General features: G+C 48.7%; 3 protein-coding genes across 3 annotated transcripts in view; 1 reads left to right on the forward strand and 2 right to left on the reverse strand.

Annotated features, from left to right (window-relative positions):
* Positions 1-16,818, forward strand: part of LOC143011571 (filamin-C-like) — a 32,142-nt gene extending 15,324 nt beyond the window's left edge. The window contains exons 10-49 of the mRNA XM_076164476.1: positions 312-449; positions 543-669; positions 750-886; positions 988-1,181; positions 1,314-1,427; positions 1,511-1,654; positions 2,227-2,350; positions 3,625-3,785; positions 3,869-3,959; positions 4,349-4,518; positions 4,604-4,721; positions 4,826-5,088; positions 5,213-5,810; positions 6,054-6,227; positions 6,894-7,056; positions 7,133-7,293; positions 7,474-7,641; positions 7,791-7,914; positions 7,994-8,150; positions 9,408-9,597; positions 9,793-9,816; positions 10,090-10,337; positions 10,709-10,801; positions 11,251-11,350; positions 11,454-11,594; positions 11,786-11,914; positions 12,028-12,201; positions 12,277-12,438; positions 12,619-12,822; positions 12,900-13,052; positions 13,159-13,281; positions 13,408-13,659; positions 13,767-14,036; positions 14,147-14,284; positions 14,393-14,508; positions 14,614-14,746; positions 14,882-15,058; positions 15,154-15,372; positions 15,578-15,784; positions 15,867-16,818. Coding sequence (XP_076020591.1) covers positions 312-449; positions 543-669; positions 750-886; positions 988-1,181; positions 1,314-1,427; positions 1,511-1,654; positions 2,227-2,350; positions 3,625-3,785; positions 3,869-3,959; positions 4,349-4,518; positions 4,604-4,721; positions 4,826-5,088; positions 5,213-5,810; positions 6,054-6,227; positions 6,894-7,056; positions 7,133-7,293; positions 7,474-7,641; positions 7,791-7,914; positions 7,994-8,150; positions 9,408-9,597; positions 9,793-9,816; positions 10,090-10,337; positions 10,709-10,801; positions 11,251-11,350; positions 11,454-11,594; positions 11,786-11,914; positions 12,028-12,201; positions 12,277-12,438; positions 12,619-12,822; positions 12,900-13,052; positions 13,159-13,281; positions 13,408-13,659; positions 13,767-14,036; positions 14,147-14,284; positions 14,393-14,508; positions 14,614-14,746; positions 14,882-15,058; positions 15,154-15,372; positions 15,578-15,784; positions 15,867-16,054 — 6,767 coding nt within the window. The 3' untranslated portion in view covers positions 16,055-16,818. The remainder of the gene's footprint in view (positions 1-311; positions 450-542; positions 670-749; positions 887-987; positions 1,182-1,313; positions 1,428-1,510; positions 1,655-2,226; positions 2,351-3,624; positions 3,786-3,868; positions 3,960-4,348; positions 4,519-4,603; positions 4,722-4,825; positions 5,089-5,212; positions 5,811-6,053; positions 6,228-6,893; positions 7,057-7,132; positions 7,294-7,473; positions 7,642-7,790; positions 7,915-7,993; positions 8,151-9,407; positions 9,598-9,792; positions 9,817-10,089; positions 10,338-10,708; positions 10,802-11,250; positions 11,351-11,453; positions 11,595-11,785; positions 11,915-12,027; positions 12,202-12,276; positions 12,439-12,618; positions 12,823-12,899; positions 13,053-13,158; positions 13,282-13,407; positions 13,660-13,766; positions 14,037-14,146; positions 14,285-14,392; positions 14,509-14,613; positions 14,747-14,881; positions 15,059-15,153; positions 15,373-15,577; positions 15,785-15,866) is intronic.
* A 2,407-nt stretch (positions 16,819-19,225) lies between these two features.
* wnt16 (wingless-type MMTV integration site family, member 16) lies at positions 19,226-21,200 on the reverse strand. Its single transcript, XM_076164456.1, has 4 exons — positions 21,118-21,200; positions 20,262-20,488; positions 19,775-20,064; positions 19,226-19,690 (listed from the first exon to the last, which is right to left on the reverse strand). The coding sequence occupies exons 1-4, from the start codon at positions 21,198-21,200 to the stop codon at positions 19,226-19,228; spliced, it is 1,065 nt and encodes a 354-aa protein (XP_076020571.1).
* A 670-nt stretch (positions 21,201-21,870) lies between these two features.
* Positions 21,871-24,715, reverse strand: part of cped1 (cadherin-like and PC-esterase domain containing 1) — a 21,059-nt gene continuing 18,214 nt past the window's right edge. The window contains exons 16-21 of the mRNA XM_076164472.1: positions 24,371-24,507; positions 24,049-24,269; positions 23,851-23,952; positions 23,647-23,734; positions 23,271-23,417; positions 21,871-23,006 (exon numbers count right to left, since the gene is read on the reverse strand). Of these exons, the coding sequence (XP_076020587.1) occupies positions 22,806-23,006; positions 23,271-23,417; positions 23,647-23,734; positions 23,851-23,952; positions 24,049-24,269; positions 24,371-24,507 (896 nt within the window). The 3' untranslated portion in view covers positions 21,871-22,805. The remainder of the gene's footprint in view (positions 23,007-23,270; positions 23,418-23,646; positions 23,735-23,850; positions 23,953-24,048; positions 24,270-24,370; positions 24,508-24,715) is intronic.

A 24,715-nucleotide genomic window follows, 5' to 3' on the forward strand; every position in this document is an offset into this window, starting at 1 on the left:
TAGGTTTAGTTAGAACACGGCTCATTCAACAGCGTCGTCCTGCTCACTTGTTATTTATGAGCGCTGGGCTGCTGGACATAGCTAACATGCGCTATACTTAGCTGTCTGACATTTGGTAAATCCTCACTTGGGGTTATGTTAGGATTATGTATTGGCTGCAGGGTTCACACAGATTTAAGATTAGACTTTTTATGATTTAGGCCAGAAATGATCAAATTAGTAATGGATTGTGTGACAGGATGTGAGGCGGTGTATGTACTGTATATGATCCACCTCCCAGTCTCAGCAGCCTTATGTCTACTTCTCCATAGCCTCCAACCCAAATGCATGCAGGGCCTCAGGCCGAGGCCTCCAGCCGAAGGGCGTCAGGGTGAAAGAAGTGGCAGACTTTAAGGTCTACACCAAAGGAGCTGGCAGCGGGGAGCTCAAAGTCTCTGTGAAAGGACCAAGTAAGCTCAGAAAGGATGGAATCAAGTAACTTAACTAACTAACCTAACTTTAAAAACCTGCTCTCAGCCCGTCACTGACCTCTTTCCTGTCAGAGGGCCTGGAGGAGCCTGTGAAGGTGAACGAGATGGAGAATGCCGTGTTCGAGTGCAACTACTACCCCATTGCAACCGGAAAATACATTGTTAGCATCACCTGGGGAGGAGTCAGCATCCCACGCAGGTCAGACACGCCGCTGTGTGTACGTGGCCCTCTGAGGTCTGAGGAGCCTCCAAATCATGTGTGTTTGTCTTGTTCTGAAGCCCGTTTGAGGTGCTGGTGAGTGAGGAAGCAGGTCCTCAGAAGGTTCGAGCCTGGGGTCCTGGTCTGGAGACCGGCATGGTGGGAAAGAGTGCTGATTTTGTGGTGGAGGCCATCGGCACGGAGGTGGGAACACTGGGTAAGTGGAACATCATGGCCTCTTCTGCCACACACACACAAACCTACAGGGAATAAAACATGAACGGTTTCCAATCTTATATTTCTGATGTTTCTGTGCAGGGTTCTCGATCGAGGGTCCCTCTCAGGCTAAGATTGAGTGTGATGATAAAGGAGACGGGTCATGTGATGTGCGATACTGGCCTACGGAGCCTGGTGACTACGCTGTGCACGTTATATGTGACGACGAGGACATCAAGGACAGTCCCTTCATGGCACATGTCCTCCCTGCTGCCAACAACGTCTTCCCAGAGAACGTGAGATTTGGGGTTTTGGTTTGAGTTCATATTAGACCCAAGCTTTTTCATTCGTGTCCTAACTCAGGTTGTGGTTTGCTTAGACTCAGTCTTGACATATTCCTGATTGTGTTGAATGTTTCCTCTGCGTAGGTTAAATGTTACGGTCCAGGTCTGGAGCCCGTGGGCTGCATTGTCAACAAACCTGCTGAGTTTACCATCGATACCCAAGGAGCCGACAGAGGAGAGCTGAAGCTTTATGCTCAGGTATGAATGGGAAGAGGCTGTGAGGGGGGAGACATCCAGGGAAACTTTCCTCATGGCGCTGAGTGGAGTGTTTGTGTTTGCAGGATGCAGAGGGATTCCCCATCGACATACAGATCACAGACAGTGGAGACAGCACCTACTTCTGCGTCTACATCCCCACCAAACCCATCAAACACACCATCATCATCACCTGGGGCGAAGTCAACGTCCCCAGCAGCCCCTTCAGGGTACAGCACCCACTCCGTCTTAGTAAAGCTGCTTTCACACGATGTGACAGATGCTCCACTCTGCCACTGCACTCAAAGCTCAACCAAATTCAACTTTGACTCATCCACCGGTGACCTTTGAAGCATGCAGCCGCTGAGAGAGTCGCTGTGTGTCACGTAGCCAGAAGCAGCACAAAGATCGATGAGAAGCCCATGGCCATCGTCCAGCAATTTCTTGAGTTATAAAATAGCTTTTAGCTTTGGTTTTGGTAAGAGAGAGTCCATCACCGCTGCGTGTGGCTCCCAGTGGCCACACAGATCCTGCCCATCCTGTGAAAGCAGCCTGACACACTCATTAATGTATGAACATGACATCTGCCTGTTTATCATTCCTCTACTCAATTACAGGGAAACTTTCATCAGACAGAATAAAAATGAAAATGATTTAGTGAAGTGGTGGTAGAGAAACAATGATAAGGGACCTAAGATGGAATCCTGAGGAACAACACATGATCAGCCTGGCAAAGAAGAATGTATAAGTGTAGCGCCTGTGCCTTTAAATGTGTGTGTGTGTGTGTGTGTGTGTGAATTAGGTGACAATCGGAGAGGGAAGCCACCCAGAGAACGTGAAGGTTTATGGTCCGGGCGTAGAGAAGACGGGGCTGAAGGCCAACGAGCCCACATACTTCACGGTGGACTGCAGTGAAGCAGGACAAGGTGAGCCTGACCGTTACATCATGACTGTGTGATGTCTCACATCCATTCTTGCTACTGCTGGACAATCTTAAACAAACACCGGGTTGCTTGCAACTTTTACCAGCCTATCTATAAACTCTCTCCATCTAGTCGGGGCATCCAAGTCATGTGTGGAGTCATCTTTTCCCATAGCATTGCAACGCGCCCTCAACCAGAAGCTACATGCCTGCAGGGCTTTTACGTCCTTAGATTTGACCACCAGCCACGTAAAAACCTTCTCCATATAGGCAGAAGTGTTCTTGCAACAAAGATGTGGCCTTGGCATATCCACTTTCATGAGGCATGTGCTGACAACTTCTAACCGTCTCCCCAGGCTGCCCTGGTGTCTTGCTCAAGGAAGTATAAGCAATCCCTAGCACTGTGAGTCCTCTGCTCAGTGCTGTGTTCAAAGGCCCTGGTGAAAGTTTGATACTGAAAAGGCTCTCCGTCAAAGATCTGAATGTCACATCTTGAAATAAAGAGTTGTTGACTGTTGCCCCTCCAACAAGGACATAATCTCATTTTGCCTCTCCCAGACTGTGACCACGATCAGCATTGCCTTGCATCAGAGGTGCAGGGTGGTCTGGTTCTCACTGTAAACAAGCATGAGGGCTCTGTAAACCACTTTGTTGTGTCTTTGGCTCCAGCCTTGGCAGCTGATATAACAATGTGGCTTGAGGCTGCAGCTCCACATCCCTTACTGGAGCTGGTCACCTTTAGAAGTATACAGAGGTGGCAGATCTGCTGCCACAGGCACAAATGTTTGAAAGCGAATGTTTCAGCATCTGCGTTCAATGTCTACAAGTACAACCCATCTGATCCGATCGCACAGCACTGGAAACCTGTGAGGTGTTTGAGGCTCTCAACACATTTATTTTTGCTACTGATGCAGCTATTTCCATCTGTAAATCAAGCTGCTCCTTTCTTTTCCTGAGCTGCTCCTCCTGTTCTCCCAAAGCACGCTTGTCCTTTAATAGCCTTTGGCCAGCAATTGGTGCAGCTATATCTGCCTCAGCTTTAATACGTGCAGACAAGATGGATTGTGGAGCAAAGAAAATCAGCAGTGGACCTACTGAGCTCCTTTGATTCAATGTTCTGCTTGCTCCATTAGAGAGACTATGACTAGAGTTCACATCATCTACTGCAGCAGCATTTCCCACTCTGTTCTCAGCCCATCACCCAAGTGCCAATGCAGTGAGCAAGTCATCCCATATGCTGCTAACATTAGCTTTTATTATGGCTCCTGTTGGTTCCAGGTGATGTCAGCATCGGGATCAAGTGTGCTCCCGGTGTGGTCGGCCCAGCGGAGGCCGACATCGACTTTGACATCATCAAGAATGACAACGATACCTTCACAGTGAAGTACATGCCACCAGGTCCTGGGCAGTACACCATCATGGTCCTGTTTGCTGACCAGGTGAGAACAACAACAAGGACAAGAGTTTGGAAAAACCTTTTGGCAAAATAAGAACTTATGCTACGTCTTAAATGTTTAAACAGGAGATTCCCGTCAGCCCCTTCAGAATCAAGGTGGAGCCATCACACGATGCTGCTAAGGTCAGAGCGGAGGGACCTGGACTCAACAAGACAGGTGAGAGAGAGACACAGACACACAGAGAGAGAGAGAGAGAGAGACAGACAGACAGACAGACAGACAGACAGACAGACAGACAGGTAGAGTGAGACAGAAACAAACAAAGAGGGAGAGACAGGTAGAGCGAGACAGAGACAGGTAGAGAGAGAGAGAGACAGGTAGAGCGAGACAGAAACAAACAGCGAGAGAGAGAGACAGGTAGAGCAAGACAGAGATAGGTAGAGCAAGACAGAAACAAACAGAGAGAGAGGTAGAGCAAGACAGAGACAGAGAGACACAGACAGACAGTGAGTGTTTTGTCCTTACGTACCTAAGAAGACAGTGAATGTCTCCGTGTCCAGCTGTCTGTTCTCTGGCGTCACATGATCTCCACGTGTTGTGTTCAGGCGTGGAGGTCAGCAAACCGACCCACTTCACCATTTACACAAAGGGGGCTGGCAAGGCCAAGCCTGAGGTCCACTTCACTGGAGCCGCTAAAGGGGAAGCTGTCCGAGACTTTGAGATCATCGACAACCACGATTACTCCTACACTGTCCGCTACACTGCAGTACAGCAGGTAAAGGGACATTACGCTACATGCTACAGTCACTCATACCACAGATCCAGAGATGTGTTGTTGATGTAGGTTGTGTCTCTCTCAGGGAAACATGTCCATCACTGTGTGTCACGGAGGAGACCCCATTCCCAAAAGTCCATTTAACATCACTGTGGCTCCTCCACTTGACCTCAACAAAGTCAAGGTGCAGGGTCTGAATAACAGTGAGTAAATACGATCAATACAACATTCCTGAGGGGTTTCTTTGGTCTAAGTTGGTGTTAATGATTCATCACCTTTCTTTTGTGTCTGTGTGTGAAACTCAAAGAGGTGGATGTTGGGATGGATCAGGAGTTCACTATCAGCACACGTGGAGCTGGAGGTCAGGGCAACCTGGAAGTAAAGATCTTGTCCCCTTCACGTCGACCGATCCCCTGTAAGCTGCAGTCTGGAGCCACCAGTGACATGCACACTGCAAAGTACAGTCCTCCTGAAGAGGGACCCTACAGAGTGGACATCAGCTACGATGGAAACCCTGTACCTGGAAGTCCGTTCACTGTGGAGGGAGTTATGCCCCCTGACCCTACAAAGGTGAGGGACCATGTCCAGTGATTATCTTTCTTTCTGACCTCTGTGTAATCCTGGCTTGACTTCTCTTTTAAGAGTCCAATTTCAATCCAAACCATTCTCTTTCTCTCTTGCCTGTGCCTGCCAGGTCCGTGCCTATGGCCCAGGTCTTCAGGGGGGTGTTGTGGGTAAACAAGCCCCCTTTGCCATAGACACAAAGGGTGCAGGGACTGGTGGACTGGGCCTGACAGTGGAGGGGCCCTGTGAGGCCAAAATCGAATGCCAGGACAACGGTGATGGGTCCTGCTCCGTCTCCTATCTACCCACTGAGCCCGGCGAATACGCCATCAACATCCTGTTTGCAGATCAGCACATCCCCGGGTCTCCCTTTAAAGCCGTGGTCCAGTCCGTGTTCGACCCCACTAAGGTGACAGCCAGCGGCCCCGGCCTGGAAAGGGGCAAAGCCAACGAAGCCGGCTCCTTCACGGTGGACTGCTCCAAAGCAGGAGAAGCTGAGCTCACCATCGAGATCATCTCAGACTCTGGAGCTAAAGCTGAAGTGCACGTCCAGAGCAACGGTGACGGGACCTACTCCATCACATACATCCCTCAGTTCCACGGCATGTACACCATCACCATCAAATATGGAGGACACGCAGTTCCCAAATTCCCCACTCGCCTGCAGGTGGATCCAGCCGTCGACACCAGCGGGGTGAAAGTTTACGGCCCCGGAGTTGAACCCAGAGGTGAGGGCGGCCTTTTCTTTCTTGATTGCCTGATGCTCTGTGGTGTGAATTAGCTCATTATATTCAAAGGCCAAACACGGCTCCAGAAGGTTCCTCTCACTTTCCTGCTTCTTTGACAGGTTTGGTGTTTCTGGTTCTGTTCTCCTGGTCGAGGCACAAATACATTTCCTCTGTCCTGCTTATTGGTATTCAGATTAGACTCATTTTCTAATCCCTGTTTCTTAAATGTGCTTCTGTTCTTAGGGATCCTGCGTGAAGTGACCACCCACTTCACCGTGGACGCTCGTGCTCATTACAAAAGTGGTGGCAGCCATATTAAAGTCTGTGTTGTCACTCCCTCGGGTGCCAACACAGACTCCTACATCACTGATAAGGGCGATGGGACCTACAGAGTGGAGTACACGCCCTACGAGGACGGTGAGGCCCCTGCCTGCATGCTCTGTGTTACACAGGGGTCACTTCACCTCTTTCAGGATGTAAACACTCCAAACACACAGAGCTGCTTTAATAAATGAAAGTGAGAATGAATGAAGCTGTAGTGAAGCGTTGAAACGTTGTGGCACAGAGAAAGGAGAGAAGCCGAGTGCGAGCAGAGAGGACGGCCGGCGCTCAGGTATTAATAGCTGTGCCAGATGGTTTTCCACTGATAGTAATGTGTGACATGTTCAGGCCCATTGCATTGTGGGATGGAAATACACAAGCCTGTGGTTGCTTCACTTGGCCTGGAATTTTAATGAAAGGTAATTCTCTCTCTCTCTTTTCCTGTCAAACTTCCATAATGATAATAAAGTCTGGACAAACAAAGGGAGGTTTGTCTCCAAAACTCAGCGTCAAAGGGTTCACCCTTTGTGGAGCATGAATGAGGTCTGCTCATCTCATGGTGGTGACAATGGGAACACGTCTGAACAATTGGTATTTCCTCTGTGGATCACAAAGTAGCTAGAGTCACGTAATTTCACGCCAAAACATAAAGGATACATACTCCTCTGGGGATCATGAATGCCATAACAGAGACATCAAATGACCAAATCAGTGGCTTTGGACCTCGCAACCACCTGAGCAGATGTTTGTCTCCATCTTCAGGTCTGCACACGATAGACGTGTCCTATGATGACGTCTCAGTGCCTAAGAGTCCATTCAGGGTGTCGGTGACCGAGGGTTGTGATCCAAGCCGAGTCCGAGCTTACGGCCCTGGTCTGGAGGAGGGCCTGGTCAACAAAGCCAACAGCTTCACTGTGGAAACCAGGTACTCACTGCAGGAGTTGTTCTTTTATTTTTCCTCTCGGCGACGCATTCTTCACCTTCTTTGTTCCCTCTTTCAGGGGTGCCGGCACCGGTGGTCTCGGCCTCGCCATCGAGGGTCCGTCTGAGGCGAAGATGTCCTGTAAGGACAACAAAGACGGCAGCTGCAGTGTGGAGTACATCCCATTCACTCCTGGAGAGTACGACGTCAACATCACCTTTGGAGGACTTCCTATCCCAGGTGAGGGATCTGAACCTTACATGTACATGCTGAACCTCTGCCAAATATGATTATGGATCAGTGTTGATCTAATTAAAGGCTGAAAACAGGCAGGACCCTCAGGCAGTGCAACCTTCCTGTGTGTCAGTGGAGTCGGGGCACTGGTGCATTAACTTCAGCCCTCCTTTGTGTGTGTTGCAGGGAGTCCATTCAGGGTTCCAGTGCGAGAGCTTGTGGACCCCAGTAAGGTGAGGTGTTCTGGTCCTGGACTGGGAAGTGGAGTTCGAGCTCACGTCCTTCAAACCTTCACTGTAGACAGCAGCAAAGCTGGGGTGGGACCCCTGGAGGTGCAGCTCTACGGGCCTGCAGGTGAACTCACACACACACACACACACAAGCTTGTCTTGTCTCATTGTTGTTGAACATGCACAGCCTCTTTTGTATCTGCTCTAATGTGGGCAACACCTCAAACTGGTGGTTATGGGGTCTGACTGTAATGTGTCACTGCTCTTCCTCAGGTGTGGCGGAGCCTGTCAGTATCATCGATAACGGTGATGGCATACACACTGTGAACTACACACCAGCCAATGATGGTCCTTACACAGTGTGTGTGAAGTACGCGGATCAAGAGGTCCCTCGCAGGTCAGAGCAGCAGACATGAATGTATGACAGAGCAGATTCTCATGGTCCAAGTCTCGGGTTACAATTTGTGTCCTTCCAGTCCTTTTAAGATCAAGACACTGCCTGCTCACGATGCCAGTAAGGTGCGAGCCAGCGGTCCAGGTCTGAATGCGTCCGGGGTTCCAGCCAGCCTGCCTGTGGAGTTCACCATCGATGCCAGAGATGCAGGCGAGGGATTACTCACGGTGCAGATCCTGGTGAGTCACAGCAAGCTTCCTGATGCCAAGTAGACCTCCAGCAGCCAAACATGAGCCCCAGACAAGCTCAGGGTCTCCACTGACCTGCGTGTAGAGCAAAATGAAGTTAGAAGTAGGAAATGAAATGGAAACTCTTAAACGGAGAGAAAAATGGAGTTTTCAGCTTTTTTTCTTTGAGGGGTGAAGGTTTTTACAGAAGCTTACGGAGTCTCAACCATTTCCCCCCAGAAGTCATTGGTTGTCAGTTCCTCTCATTAGAGCCCAAACATTTGGTCGTGGCTCCCTGAGACACATGGACAGGTTTAAGGAGAGTATGATTAGTATTTCCAGAGAGCGATGAGATGGTGGAAAACCGCTCCTTGCTTACGTCTCGTCTCCGTATGAAACACTGACAGTAAGCAGCTGAACTTGGAAACACCAGTGGAGATGCACTGGAGAGGACTTCCAGGTGAATGAAATGTTTTTGGAGTGACCATTTTCTCTTTGTGTCATTTCCTCTCTCACCCATGATTACCCATAAACCCCTGGGATGCATCACATGTTGCTGCAGGATCCAGATGGGTGCAAGCGCGAGACCTCTGTGTTTGTGGAGGACTGGGGCAGGAGGGTGTGGGAGAGACACATAATAAAGGGAACCATCCCCCTCCCTTTCCTTAAGAAAGGCTGTGTAAGGCCTGCACTCCTTCACCTCCTTCACCTTGTCTCATACCCCCTCCCCCCATTCCCCCCTTCCTCCCCCTCACCTGAAACAAACTGAACACATCACAGTCTACATGTGGACTGACCTCCATTGTGTTTGGCTGATTGTTGTTTTGGGGTTCTCCTCCACTAACCAGAGTGTCGTCGTAAAGCTCCTACCATCCATCCATCAATCAACCCCCCCGCACTGCATCTAGATCTAGAGGTAGATTCTGTGTGTCAGAGCTGCACGCCTCTGGTCTCAATGCAAACATCTGCAGTCTGATGGTCTCAATGCAAACAAGACAACACACAGTTTATTAGTCAGTTTGATGGAATGGGCCTTAATTATACTGAGCACGTTCAGAAGTGCTTTGGTGCCCCCTGCAGGTCAGGTCGGTTTCAATGTTGAGATGACAAAGTTCAGGACATCCACATGAGAAACAAGAAAGCACTGAGAACGTGACTATGGGCCGCACAGCTGGAGACCACAGATGTGCAGTGCTGCAGTGTGTACAGCTCTGAACATGATCACAGTGTTAAAGTACACTGAGACGTCTCATTTCCCCATCACACCAGGATCCTGAGGGAAAACCCAAGAAGGCAAACATCCGAGACAACAGGGACGGAACGTACACGGTGTCCTACGTACCAGACATGGCGGGACGTTACACCATCACCATCAAATACGGAGGAGATGAGATTCCTTACTCGCCCTACAGGATCCTGGCCCTGCCCAGCGGAGATGCCAGCAAATGTCTGGTCACAGGTCAGCATCTCGTCTGTCCACCACAGCACACACACACACGCACACGCACACACACACACACACACACACACACTAGTGTTTAAATAAACTAAAGACAACCTAGGAACAACAATCGAAGAAAATGTTTTCACAGAAATATACTGTCAACAGGAAGTGGAAATATGACCTCTTAATAAGTCCTCTTCTTTCTTACAGTTTCTATTGGAGGAAATGGATTGGGTGAGTAGGAATTAACACTTAATGAAATAAAGTTACTGGACAATTGTTGATTTATACTACAGACATGAATGGAGTTTAATTGATGTGAGCTATAAAAACGTACAACTGTGCTTTTTTAAAAACCTAATTAAGAACACAAACTGTATTGTGTAATTGTGCCACACACACATCTGTAATCTAAAGCCTGAACCTACATGAGGCCAGCAGAGGCCTTTGGTTGTAATAGATGAAGTGTTGTTGAGATGAATCCGGATCCGTCCTCCATCCCGGCAGGTTCCGGCATCGCCCCCAGCATCCAGATCGGAGAGGAGACGGTCATCACTGTGGACGCAAAGGCCGCAGGGAAAGGGAAAGTCACCTGCAAGGTGTCGACCCCTGACGGAGCGGAGCTGGATGTGGACGTGGTGGAGAACGCAGACGGGACCTTTGACATTTACTACACGGCCCCGGAGCCCGGGAAGTATGTGATCACCATCCGGTTTGGAGGGGAGCAGATCCCCAACAGCCCCTTCCACGTGGTGGTGAGTAATATGTTGTGCGTGTGTGTGTGTGTGTGTGTGTTTGTGTGTGTCCTAACACGCCAGGATGTAGCCGCACGGTTTGGCTAACGAGCAGCTCAGATTAATGCAGCGCGAAGGTCCAACACAAGTTATGATCAAGTCAAGCAAACAACACATTCAATAATATAACATTCTGAACTCAGAGTTCATGTCATTCAAACATCTGTTTTTCGAACATAGGCCACAATATTTTTTGCAGGTTTTATTAACTACTGGCAAACTTTATCACTTCTTTTAAGAAATTAAAACTTTTAGGATCCAATAAACAACAAAGATCTGATTAATGTGTGTGTGTGTGTGTGTGTGTGTGTGTGTATTCCTCCCTGCTGTAGGCCTGTGACTCCGCCCCTATTGTAGAGGAACCATGTGACAAGCTTGAGTTACAGCAGGCCTACAGCCCCTATGTAGGCTTCACTCCCCACTGGGTACAGAACTACACAAAGCAAACTGTGTCTCACCTTAAATAACAAGAACAACCAAACTAACTAACTCACTAATCAACTAACTCACTAAGCTCATTAACTTCCTTTTTCGGTGGCTCAGCATGATGTCCAGACCAGCACAAACCAGTACAGACCAGTCAAGACCAGCACAGACCAGTCCAGACCAGCACAAACCAGTCGCAACCAACACAGACCAGTCAAGACCAGCACAAACCACCACAGATCAGCACAAACCAGTCCCAACCAGACCAGACCAGCATAACAGATCTCTGTGCTTGCAGTCCTTCATGGTCTCTTCCAGCCTCTTCTCTGTCTCCTCCTTATCTCCTCCTCTACCTGCTGTGATTCCACCTTCTCCCTCTTTTTCCTGAGCAACATCCCAGAATTCCCCTGGTTAGACTAATGCCCCCCCCTCTCTGGCTCACCTTTAGGCCACTGAGGATCCCGTGGTTCCCCTGGACGGGATGGAGCCCATGCTCCGCCCCTTCAGCCTGGTCATTCCCTTCACTGTGCAGAAAGGAGAGATCACAGGTGAGGTGAACTCATCAGTCACGGGTAGTACAGTTCACAACCTCTCTGGTTTTGACGTCCTTTAGAAGCTGTGCTGGTTTAAACTTTGTGTTCTGGCCACCAGGTGAAGTTCGGATGCCCTCAGGCCGTACCGCTGCTCCTCACATCACCGACAACAAAGACGGCACAGTGACCGTGAAGTACTCGCCAACCGAGAGAGGCCTGCACGAGATGGACATCAAGTATGACGGGAACCACATCCCAGGTACACACACACACACACACACACACACACAAACACACACACAGCCTTACGAGGCTCAAGCTCTGAAGTGTGTGATACATTACAAACATCGTGAACAGACACGTGGTCCAGGCTGGTTGGGTCTTGGTGGAGGTCTTAATGTTCTGTGTTGTGAAGCATTGGGAGTCAACTGTCCCCCGTTTGTCTTACAGGAAGTCCCCTCCAGTTCTACGTGGACGCTATAAACAGCGGTCATGTGACGGCGTACGGCCCAGGTCTGACTCACGGCGTGGTGAACAGACCGGCCACCTTCACGATTGTTACCAAGGACGCTGGTGAAGGTACCTGAACATATTCTCACCTCCAGCTGGTAAACTTTCTCTGTGTCGTCTTTCCTTCAGTTTGCTCTACACTCATCCTTGCTTCCTTGCCTCCTTGCTTTTATTGTCTCTAGGTGGTCTCTCTCTGGCCGTTGAAGGTCCCTCCAAAGCTGAGATCAGCTGTAAGGACAATAAAGACGGGACATGCACAGTGTCCTACCTTCCCACGGTTTCTGGAGATTACAACATCATTGTCAAGTTTGATGACCAACACATCGCCGGCAGCCCGTTCACCGCCAAGATCACAGGTACTGTGTGTGTGTGTGTGTGTGTGTGTGTGTGTTTTACTCATTTAGGCTAAATGTCTCTATGTGGATCTGCAGGCGATGACTCTATGAGGACATCGCAGCTTAACGTCGGCACGGCGACAGATGTTTCCCTGAAGATCATGGAGACTGACCTGAGCAGTCTGACGGCGAGCATCAGAGCGCCGTCTGGCAACGAAGAGCCGTGCCTGCTCAAGAGGCTCCCCAACAGACACATCGGTCAGAGACTTAACAAAGCATGGCTGCGGGTGGATGTTAGGGTGTTGCTAGGGCAACCATGGTGGTTAATAGCAAGGGGTGGAAGTTCATGGTCTCAGCTTGAGAACTAGGTGGCAATGAAGCGAAACATAAATTGATGAATGAAACTTTGAGACTCTGCTGTGCATGTCGTCCCCTCAGGTATATCCTTCACACCAAAGGAAGTGGGTGAGCATGTGGTCAGCGTGAAGAAGAACGGGAAGCACGTCACCAACAGCCCTTTTAAGATCATGGTGGGTCAGTCGGAGATTGGAGACGCCAGCAAGGTGAAGGTTTACGGCCAGGGCCTGGTGGAAGGACACACCATTGAAGTGGCAGAGTTCATTGTGGACACAAGGAATGCAGGCAAGTGCAGCAAACCTAACACACAGATTAATTGTGCATGTTCTATATGTGAAAGCACGTTAACACTCTGGTCTCAGGTTACGGAGGTCTGGGTCTGTCCATCGAGGGTCCCAGTAAGGTGGACATCAACTGTGAAGACGTAGAGGACGGAACATGTAAGGTCACCTACTGCCCCACCGAGCCTGGGAACTACATTATCAACATCAAGTTTGCTGACCAGCACATCCCAGGTGAGAAGGAGACACTTCTAGTTCTTGCGTCTCGTTAGCTAACAGGCTCACTGGCCGGATCATGACTTGTTTCAGAATGAGACTTTGGCTCATTTTGTCTCAACAGGAAGTCCATTTACAGTGAAGGTATTTGGCGAGGGAAGGATGAAAGAGAGCATCACCAGGAAGCGTCAGGCTTCCTCCATCGCCACAGTGGGCAGCACCTGTGACCTCAACCTCAAAATACCAGGTAGGAACTTCCTACGTGGAGTGTAGCTCCCTCAGCACTCACGCTTCTGCCTTCCTTTAAAGCCTTTTCTGTCCTCCTTCTCCTCTTCCTTTTTCCTGCCTGGCTTCCGCTTTGTCTTTGCTGTAGGAAACTGGTTTCAGATGGTTTCAGCTCAGGAGCGCCTCACCCAGACGTTCACACGCAGCAGCCACACCTACACCAGAACAGAGCGGACAGAGATCAGCAAAACCCGCGCAGGAGAGACCAAGAGGGAGGTCCGGGTGGAGGAGAGCACCCAGGTGGGAGATCCCTTCAGGGACGTCTTTGGAGACTTCATGGGCAGAGAGAACCTGACGGGCTTCAGCGGAATACAAGCCGGGAAGCAGCAGCTGCAAGAGGGTGTGTGTGTGTGTGTGTGTTTCAAGTGTGTGTTTCAAGTGGCATTCCACTTGTATCACCTCATTCCACTTGTTTTCCCTCATCTTCCTCCTCCTTTGTTGTGTCAGGTGGGGCAGGGAGCCAGGAGATGACGGCTCAGGTGACGAGTCCTGGAGGAAAGACAGAGGACGCTGAGATCATCACAGGCGAGGACAGCACCTACAGCGTCAGGTTCATCCCTCAGGAGATGGGCCCTCACACCGTGAACGTCAAATACCGAGATCAGCACGTCCCTGGCAGCCCCTTCCAGTTTACTGTGGGGCCCCTGGGAGAGGGTGGGGCCCACAAGGTCCGAGCTGGAGGCACGGGCCTGGACAGGGGCGTGGCTGGAATCCCAGGTCAGTCATTGTTCAGTTAATAGAATGATCCTAAGGGCCACGTGGGAAGGCTCCGTGTGATACCAGTGTGTGTTGTTCTGTTCTCATGTATCTATCGATGCGTGTTGTAGCCGAGTTCAGTATCTGGACCAGAGAAGCTGGAGCTGGAGGTCTGTCCATCGCTGTGGAAGGACCCAGCAAGGCAGAGATCACCTTTGAAGACAGGAAGGACGGGTCCTGTGGCGTGGCCTACGTGGTCCAGGAGCCTGGTGAGTCACTGAGAAACCACCATGAGGAAGGATTGGAAGAATACCAAGTTAAGCTCATAAAATAACACGATTTTCCTTTAATGGTTCAACAAATGTTTGGTTCTTCAGGCGATTACGAGGTTTCCATTAAGTTTAACGATGAGCACATCCCAGATTCTCCTTTCATCGTCCCCATCGCAACTTTGTCTGACGACGCCCGCCGCCTCACCATCACCAGCCTGCAGGTCGGGACGCACTTACAGTAGTCACAACACGGTTTTGTGAGATGAGATGAAGTCCTCTGCTCATCTGCAGCATAAAAATGGTGTTTGTCGTCTTCTGTCCATCAGGAGATGGGTCTCAAGGTAGGGCAGGAGGCCTCCTTTGCTGTGCAGTTGAACGGAGCTCGAGGTCTGATCGATGCAAAGATCCACTCCCCGTCTGGAGCCATCGAGGAGTGTTACATCAGCGAGCTGGACAGCGGTGAGGCGCTCGTCCAGCGTGACGGCTTCACTACCGTTTGATTGATCATGAAGTACCTTTGTAAGACACGACGGGTTAAAGTCGTCCTCACTGATCAGAGATGATGAGGTGGATTCTTGGATTCTGTCGTTACAGATCAGCACGCCATCCGCTTCATCCCCCGGGAGAACGGCGTTCACTCTATAGACGTCCGCTTCAACAGCAGCCACGTTCCCGGCAGCCCCTTCAAGATCAGAGTGGGAGACCCCGGGCAGGTGGGAGATCCGGGCATGGTGTCGGCCTTCGGTCCTGGACTGGAAGGAGGAACCACAGGTAGAGAGACGCTCAAACACACAGCCATCACTGTGGGGGTCACAGGGTCATTTAAGCTCTGATCTGACTCTTAACATCTCAACATCCTCCTGCAGGCGTGGCCTCAGAGTTTATGGTCAACACGTGTAACGCCGGATCAGGAGCTCTGTCCGTCACCATCGACGGGCCGTCCAAGGTGAAGATGGACTGTCAGGAATGTGCGGAGGGATACAAGGTCTCCTACACGCCTATGGCTCCTGGGAGCTATCTCATCTCCATCAAGTACGGAGGTCCTCAGCACATTGTGGGAAGCCCCTTCAAGGCCAAGGTGTCAGGTGGGTCGTGGATCAATACAAAATGTCATTGTTTCCAGCTCTTAGGTTTCAGTTTGAAGCCTCTGTGTATAGATGAAGATATGATCAGGCGTTCGGTCGTCTTGGCTCCTGGCCATCGCTTTGCTTTACGTTTTTTCTGGTCAGAATCAGCGATCAGGATGTCTTTGTAATCGTCTGGACTCTGATGTCCTGCATGTCCTTCCAGGTTCTCGTCTGTCAGGCGGCCACAGTCTGCATGAGACGTCTTCTGTTCTCGTGGAAACCGTTACCAAGTCCTCGGCCATGGGCGGAGCCTTCGCCTCGCTGCCCAAGTTCTCCTCAGATGGCAGTAAAGTGATCTCCCGGGGGGCCGGCCTGTCCAAAGCCTTTGTGGGCCAGAAGAACGCGTTCACGGTCGACTGCAGCAAAGCAGGTGAGGACCGCGCCCAAACACACAGAGCGGCTGAATAAAGTTGTGACAAAGCGACTAAATGCCGCTGCTTCCTCCTCCACAGGCACCAACATGCTGATGGTCGGCGTCCACGGGCCGAAGACGCCGTGTGAGGAAGTGTACGTCAAACACATGGGCAACAGGATGTACAACGTCACCTACACCGTCAAAGAGCAGGGCAGCTACATCCTCATCGTCAAGTGGGGGGACGAGAACGTCCCCGGCAGCCCCTTCCATGTCACCGTCCCTTAAGACAAACCTCACTGACACAACAGAGACTTCTGTCTGTCTGAGGAGAGACGACCCAACATCCACACTCATTCACCAAACATCAGACTCCTGCACCAACAGCAGGAACAGAAACAAGGACACTCAACGTCCACAAACATGTCCAGCTTACTGAGGGACTTTTTTATAAAGTTACGTCCATTTTTCAGTCTTATCTTCAGTTTTAAATGCGCTGACTTTCTCAGCTCTGTGCCGGCGCTTCACTGCACAGCTTCCTGTGAGTGAAGCGCTGCTACGAGTCGCACAAACGCAACAAACGCACCAAACACACCAAACACACGCTGCTGAGGTTTTATGTTCCACAGCAGCAGATTTCCTTTATTATCCAACTTTGACGGAAAAAAGTTTGACGGAAAAGTTTCAACTTTAAACATTTGTCACCTCTCTGCTCCCCCCCCCCCCGCCCATGTTGTGATGCAGAGAGGCCAAGCTAACGAGCTAACGAGCTAACCAGCTGTGACTTTTATTTATTCTCAGACTTGTTTTATCGTTCTGAATGAGACGCTGAGCCTGACAATCGTTAAGTCGATCATCTGTGGAGCCGACGGGTCGATCTGACGGCTCCACGGCGAGGAGGCGGAGAAACAGTCGCTGGTTTATTTTGTGAATGAAAAACCGGCCGACCTTGCGCTGAAACAATATTTACAGAGTGACATTTTATAGTGATTTTATATGGAATGAATGAATGGATGAAATGTTTGTTAATGTTTGTGCAGGCATAATAAAGTTTATTCGCTAACTTGCCACCACGGCTGTTTGTCAATTTTTGTGAGTTAGCCCAATGATTGATTATTATCATGATTATTAGCCTTAAAGCATGATAAGATATGAGGAAACATTTTCAAGCAAACAAAAGCAACAAATGTACCTTCTATCATGAACTTTGGTTGTTTAAGTCTTAGACTTTAAGTCTTATTAAGTTTTTCATAGATGCAGCTCTAGAGGTTGAAGACATATGAGACTAGAAATGTCCACAGATTTCTGGGCAGGCGCCTTCCAGTCAGACCAAAGAGGAAAACTCTGGAGCCCTCTGGCGGCAAGAAGGGGAACTTTCCTGATGTGACAAATTCTGTTCTGCTCAACAGAATCAAAAGTTTACAATGAAAAATCAATTACTGCTCGTTTTGTCCGCATTCATTCCGTAAAGTATGAACAGCACAGGAGAGCGCCCCCTACAGCACACACACACACACACACACACACACACACACATACACACAGGCCAACAAGGCAAAGTTTGAGAACCAAAAGGGGAGAAAGGATGAAAGAAAGGAAATATGAAATTAAACTCGAATCTGCAAATTGACGCCAAACTACAGCATCACATGAATGTAAGAAAGTAAAAAGTAGAAGGAATTTCTCACTTGGATGTAAAAGGTCTTATGACATCATCACTGCAGGATTCCATTGACAGGAAAATCCGAGAAAAGTCTTGTAAATGTCAAATCTGTCATTTTAAACGTAAAACGTAAAACCTAACATGTGCGACTCCAGCCTGAGATGTGAACACGTGGTTTGATTCTGATCTCATTTGAGGGATTTTGTGGTTTCCTCTCCTTATTAAAGACTCCAGATTCATGGAACTGTCAGGAATCTGATGAAGAGCTAAAAGTTTGCACACTCAGTTTGTGCCTCAAAAAGGGAATTCTAATGATTCAACACAGTCAGGAGAAAGTGTGCTTTGAGTCAACCAACAACAGAAAGAGAGAGAGAAGAGAAGAGGCAGAGGAGGAAGATTAGGAAAGCTAGCATCACAACAGACTTCGGACTTACTGTGGAGGAGATTCAAACATCCGGACTGTCTGTCACCGTCTGAGCTGCAATAAGGTTTAAGAACACAGCGCCCCCTGGTGGCGGTCTGCGCTACTGACTAGGCGGGAGAGTTGATAGTTTTGAGAAAGTGACACAACGTTTTGAAAAATCTTCGCAATTGTGAAACACTGAACAAAGTTGAAGTGAATGTGGAGTTTGAGGCTCATTAACTTCAGGATTCATGTTCTCACTGCAAGTGTTAAGATGTTCTGCTTGGTTCTTCCTCACTAAAAGAGTTAAAGTACAAACCTTGATGAGCTTGATGAAGTTATGTTGCCTCGTCGTGTTCTCTCATCTTGTTCTTATTGTGGGATTCATTGTATCGACTCACAAACAAACACAAAGCTACTGAACCAGTGTGAGAGCAAGAAACTGTAGAAACATGAGTGGACCAAAGAGGAACACACAGAGTAAATACATCAGGGAACAAGGAGCGACGGAGAACAGGTGAGGCCGATCAGGAACATGTATCTCCCCCTCCCGTCCACCAGGGGGAGGCAGAGTTATCATGAAGGTAAAGGACAAAGCCATGAGTTTATGGTTTAAAATGAGCCGCTAACTTCAGCTTCATATCAAGATCTTTCTTTGAGGAAAGTAAATGTAAGTTTGTCTTCATGTTTGTGATGTTTTAAGATCCTGAGGACTGAAAACAATGAAGATCTTTTATTTCCCTGATTGTTTACTCTGGTATCATCTTAGGACGGTTGCTAGGTGACGTCTTGTGACTCCTTCTTATCTCAGGTTTGTGAGATGACATCATCACAGTGCAGACAAATCAGCTTTGATCTGATAGGTTTAGATGAAGATGTTCCAATAGCAGAACATTCATTTGACACATTTTTTTATTTCAACTTTAGAGAAAATCTTAAAGTTAAAAGCTCAAATTTCTAGAAAAATACAAATTTGTACCAAATATTTTCTCTAAAAGGTTTAAATATGTAGGAAATGATTTATTCATTCCTCTTTCCTTCTTTCTTCAGAAGTTTCCAGGTTTATCAGTAAATGTTTACAACGTTTATCTTCCTGTTTAATATTTAATAGTTTCTGACTAATATAAAGATGGATAGTAATATAATATAAAATAAATGTGAGAAACATAGAAAGCATAATTTAATATTTACAAAATGCCAGAAAAACAGAATAAGCGTTTTTCTTCAGACTCAGCTTGTTTTCTGCCTGTCGACTGAGGCTGAGCGTCCAGGATCCAAACAAGAAGGTTAGAAAGCAGCGGCTCCAGATGTTTGAATGCACACGGGGTCAGGGTCAGGGTCAGGGTCAGGGTCAGGGTCAGGGGTTTTGTCTGTGCTCATGTGACCTGAGTCTTTATTTACAGGTGTGCATGTCGTTCATGCTCTCACAGCGTCTGCAGCGGACGTAGCAGCACCACATGAACTTGCACTCGCAGCGCTCCACGTGTCTGACCACATGCGTGTTGTAGCCACGCCCACAGCACAGCAGGTTGCAGCCGTCGGGGCCTTGCGACGTGCGGTTGCAGCGCCGCCCTCTCGTTCCCGTCACCCCCCAGCGTTTGTCCTCTAAGCAGTAGTTGGGCGACTTGTTGAAGAAGATGAGTTCCTGCTTCTGGATGGGAACGCGGCGCTGCTCCTTCTCCTTCCTCCTCACCTTCTTCTTGGATCTGTCCAGCACCTGCACGCTGTTCTCGTAGCGTTCTTTCAGGAAGGTGCCCACGCGTTCGAACGGGGCCATCGTCCGCCAACACGTCTTCACAGCGCATGAGCCTGAGACGCCGTGACAACGACAGTCTGTGGACATCGTCTTCCCGATGGCCTGGAAAACACAAAGAAGCAGATTGAATGAAAGAGGCAGTTGTTGCAGGTGTTCCTCTGTCTGGTGGTGCGTTCAGGTGCAGACCTGTCGTCCTGCCTCACTGTTGTGCTGGTTCATGGTGAGCAGTGTGTATCCTCCGGGGGCAGACGTCACATTCTTGGTGTTGTTGTCCATGAACCTTCGGCTGAACCAGGTCCCGTAGTGGATGTGGTCTGAGCAGCCCCCCCAGTGCCACCCCTCTGCCGCCGAGCCGCCGGCCTGCAGTCCCGAGTCGCAGCCGCACTCTGTCGTGTTCCCCTGGCTGCAGGAGCGAGTGACGGCGTGGACCAGCCCCGCCGCCATCACCGCGTAGATGAACGCCGTCTCCTTGGTGCCTGGAGGACACGGGAATACTTTCTGTTACACTCCTGTGTGTGTGTGTGTGTGTGTGTGTGTGTGTGTGTGTGTGTGTGTGTGTGTGTGTGTGTGCAGAGGAAGAAGAATAGAAAAGAAGAGCAGGACACAAACATGTATAGAGGAAAATATAAATAAAATATAAAAGGTGAAGAGATGAAGATGAAGGTCTCCTCACCGCTGCTCAGCTCGTGTCCGAACACTTTGCTCTCGGCGCTGGTTGAACAGTTCCAGCGCTCCTGTCTGAACTGACCCTGGCACTCGCTGATGGCCAGCTGGGCGCCGTGTTGGATGCTTGGCAGCAGGAACGGCTTCCTGCGGCACAGATCCTTCTGCCGGGGGCTCAGGGGCAGACGGCTGCAGCCCAGCTTCTCTGGGACCCCGGCTGAGGTCAGACCGAGCCACCTGACAAACACACAGCAACGCCGTCAGGACCACCACAACATTCACACAGTGACAGGGTCTTTAGTTTCATTGACACACTAATGAAAGAAATGAATTTAGATTTAAGAAACATTTTACACAATCTGCATTTAATTCAGTAAAATAAATAAATAATTATAATAAAATAAAAATAAAATAACATTTCTGATCAAATCTTAAATAACAATCGTAATAATCTAGAAAAGATTTTTTGTCTCAAACTATAAAAGATTAATAGATAAATAAACGAAAAAGTTGGATATATTTAAAAGTGAAATGAGAAAAACTAAAACTTTGAAGGCGAATTATTAATTTATAACGTTCAAATGTATGTTTGATTGAAAATTAATATTTGGAAAATTGTAACGTCTTCAGTGTTTTAATATTTTAACGTCAGTTTGAAGTTTAGAGCGAGTTTAACAAAATCAGCGTCGAGTTCGAGTCTTTCTGAAGTGAGAGAATAAAGCGCGTAAAAGTCAAAGAAGAAATACTTTAATACTATCAAATCTTTTTTAAAAGAATAAAGTCTTCTGGTTAAAATGTTTTGTTGCTTTCTCAAACATTTTCGTGTTATTTCGTGTGATCGGCTCTCAGGCCGGAGCTCCACTCACATCCAGCTTCCTCTGCAGTCCAGCGGGCAGAAGGAGAGCAGCAGCAGCGTCAGGGCGCGGATCCGCGGGCTCCAGATCTCCATCACCTCCTCTTCACCCGGAGCGGGGACCCCCGGCTCAGACTCATGCTACACCGAGACCACCGCCGGTTTGACGCCCAGATAAGTCCCCAACCTGCGTGCATCCGGGAAACTGCGGAACGAAAAGAGGCCAGCGCGCGCCGTGAGTCCACAAACAGGTCCCCAAACAGGTCCTCAGCGGGTCCTCCAGCAGGTCCTCACTTAGTCCCCCTGCGCCTCCACTCGGAGCCTTTATGGCTCTGAAGCAGCCGGAGCATCCTGGACGCTCATTGGCTCACAGGAGGACTCGCCGTCAGAGCTCGACGCTGATTGGCTCCACGCAAATTAAACGCAATCAAAACTAAACTTCGCTTTGAAATCGCGATGCACACATTTGAACCTGAAGAGGAAAACGAATGAAAGATAAATTAATAAATTAATAAATTGTGATTGTAAAATAATACAAACATAGTAAATATTTAAAGTAAGTTATTTAGATCCGGCCAAGAAATAAAAGAAAAATAATAATAACGGAACTAAAAATGGATAGACCAATAATGCACCAAATTAATAATCAAATAAATTCACCTCAACTTCAGAATAATCATGGAACATTTGAGTGATTTGTCTCTTTATGTTCTGACAGATAAACAGATTGAATCCAAACATGAAATATGTCAACAGAGCCTTCAGATTTAAAGGTTTTTATTTTATCAAAGTTCATTCAGTCATAGAAATATGTTCTTATTCTGTTGAAAAATATTGTTCAGGTTAAAGTGTAAACATTTAAATATAAAGATAATTTACAGAAGTTTACTAAAAGCAACAAGGAGAGGAAATAGAAAATAGAAATTCCCCTTAAATTCATCTGAGTCATGAAGCATCAGGCTCTTTGTTCTTATATACACATGAATATTCACCAGCATGTAAACATGAAGGGTTAAAGGCTATAATATATAATATACACCTGTAGAAAAATATAGAAATATAAGCAGAAATAATCAAACATAAGACTTTAGATACATTTCTTTGGCTTTGAATGAGGTCAACATGAGGAAGAGGAGGAGGAAGAGGAAGAGTTTAACGTCTGAAAGGATCCAAACAGATTCAGCAGCTGGGACTCTGCTTCAGATCGATACAAAGTGTGTGCAGCTGAAACGTGACATGACCATGTGTGTGTGTGTGTGTGTGTGTGTGTGTGTGTGTGTGTGTGTGTGCGCAGTGTGGGTGCAGTGTATGTGCAGTGTGTGTGCAATAGTGCAGTGTGTGTCTGTGTGTAGTGTGTGTGCAGTGTGTGTGTTTAGTGTGTTTGTGTGTGTAAATCTCCTGCTGCACATTAAACTCTAACATGACATCATAGTTTTTATTAAGTCGTTGTTTTCTGCAGATATTTGGTCTCCAGTGAATCTCAAAGGTTTCACCAGAGATTAAAGGAACGTCTCCGGTCTCTGTGGTCTCATGTTGCTTGAAAAGTTCCAACTGGGCTTCAACCTGCCGCTGACCCCTGACCTGCAGGGTCAGAGCCCTCAGTCCAGACTCACACACTTGGAATGGCGTCTCTTCAGGTAAAACACACACACAGACAGACACACAGACACACACACACACACACAGGGGAGGGGAGGGGCCTCAGTGTCTTGTGTGGGCGGGGCACAGGCGGCTCAGCAGGATCTCAGAGTAAACCTGGTTCACAGGTCCTCTCACATGATAGGTGGAGCCATGAGGAGCAGAGAGGGGGCGGAGTCCAGGTGGGGCTTTACTGAAGGCCGTCTGTTGAGCCGCCTGCTTCCCCTGAGGCGGCTCAACCTCTGAGGACCACGACTTCTCAACCTGCAGGGGGAAGGAAACGTTGTGACCTCAGATTGACCTCAGAATGACCTCAGAATGACCTCAGAATGACCTCGTCTGCTGAGCCACACACACGTTTCAGTAAAATTGAAAATAAATCTTCCTAAACTCTGAAGCTCATTTACATGCAGCATGTTCACTGTGACAGGAAGTCATGAAAGCAGCCAGAGGTCGACTCAGGCTTCATATATGATGATGATGGTGCTGATGCTGATGCTGCTGTGAGGACGTGAGCGACCTTGTTACCTCGTGGAAGTGGCAGGCACAGCGTCCCTGCAGGAACTCTTTGTATCGGCCCACAGTGATGGAGAACGTGTCCACCACCTCGTAGCCCAGCTGCTTGGCCGCCGCCACGATCTTCTGATTCTCTCTGTACAGATCCTGGATCTCTCTCTGAAAGGTCGCACACAAACAATAATAATAACAACTGTGATGGGAGAGTAACAGCACTTTATCACATCATGTGATCATATATATGTCTATACTGTCAATCAAACGTTTCTCTCTGAACTACATTTATGTTCTGAACCAAGGCAGCCACAAACAACCTGTTACACACACACATACACATATGTAAGGGCCTCGTGCAGGTTAAACATATACGTCTCCTAACAGAACGTACCAGACTGAGCGAGCGGACGCCGTCCACAGGCAGGTGGAAGCCCAAACCCAGAGACTTCAGCACCACCAGCACCTCGCTCAGAGCTTCACTGAGGAGAACAAAGGAAACTTCTTTACACACAGAAACAGTGTGTGTGTGTGTGTGTGCGTGTGCGTGTGTGTGTGTGTGTGCGTGTGCGTGTGCGTGTGTGTGTGTGTGTGTTACCTCTTCAGCACGTCCCTGATGACTCTCAGGTGGTTTGTGTTGAGCCACTGGACGCCTCCAACCACCAGCACCGTCTGATTGGAGTTTGCCAGAGGTCGTGACCTTTAATGAAGAACATGCAGTGGTCAAGAGAGGTCAGTCGTACGTCCCCCTTCATGTGAATGTTCGCGTGTGTGTGTGTGTGTGTGTCCTCCTCACCTGGTCAGCAGCTCCTGCAGCGCCTGCTGAAAGGTGGGCCTCAGGTGTTTCTGCAGCCAGAACTGAGGGTAGTAGGAGTATCTGACCTGGGTGCGGCCCTGGTTCAGGTCGGTGAAGGTCAGCGTGTCGTGAGCTTTGCCCCAGGCCTCCAGGCTGGAGTTCACTCGCTCCATCAGGAAGTACATCATCCCACGATTGGTGGAGTCGCCGATGAACAACAGCTGAGGAACAAAAGGTTCACTTTCATCCTGCTGGACTTTGTTTCTCCTCATGCTGCAGACAGAGACGCTGCTCTCTGCTGTCTCACTGTGGACGAGCTCACCTTCCTGTCCATCATGCAGTCCTGCAGCTTTGGGCGGTCCAGTAAAGGATGGTAACATCCCTCCGGTTGCCAAGCAACCTCCCTCCAATCACAGGTCCTGTTATCGGCACAGCTGAGACAGGGAACCACCCACTGACCTGAGGGAGGGAGGGAGGGAGGGAGACAGACAGACAGAGGGAGGGAGGGAGGGGAGGGAGGGGGAGAGAGGGAGAGAGAGACAGACAGAGGGAGGGAGGGAGAGGGGAGAGAGAGAGAAGGACGGAGGGAGAGAGAGGGGGAGAGAGACAGATAGAGGGAGGGAGAATAATCATTCAGCTGTGACCGTTAACAGAATTGTTCTGTAGT

Source organism: Genypterus blacodes, unplaced genomic scaffold, assembly GCF_046128005.1.
Source record: "Genypterus blacodes isolate CSIRO-AG114 ecotype Tasmania unplaced genomic scaffold, CSIRO-AGI_Gbla_v1 ptg000136l_1, whole genome shotgun sequence".
Classification (NCBI taxonomy): domain Eukaryota; kingdom Metazoa; phylum Chordata; class Actinopteri; order Ophidiiformes; family Ophidiidae; genus Genypterus; species Genypterus blacodes.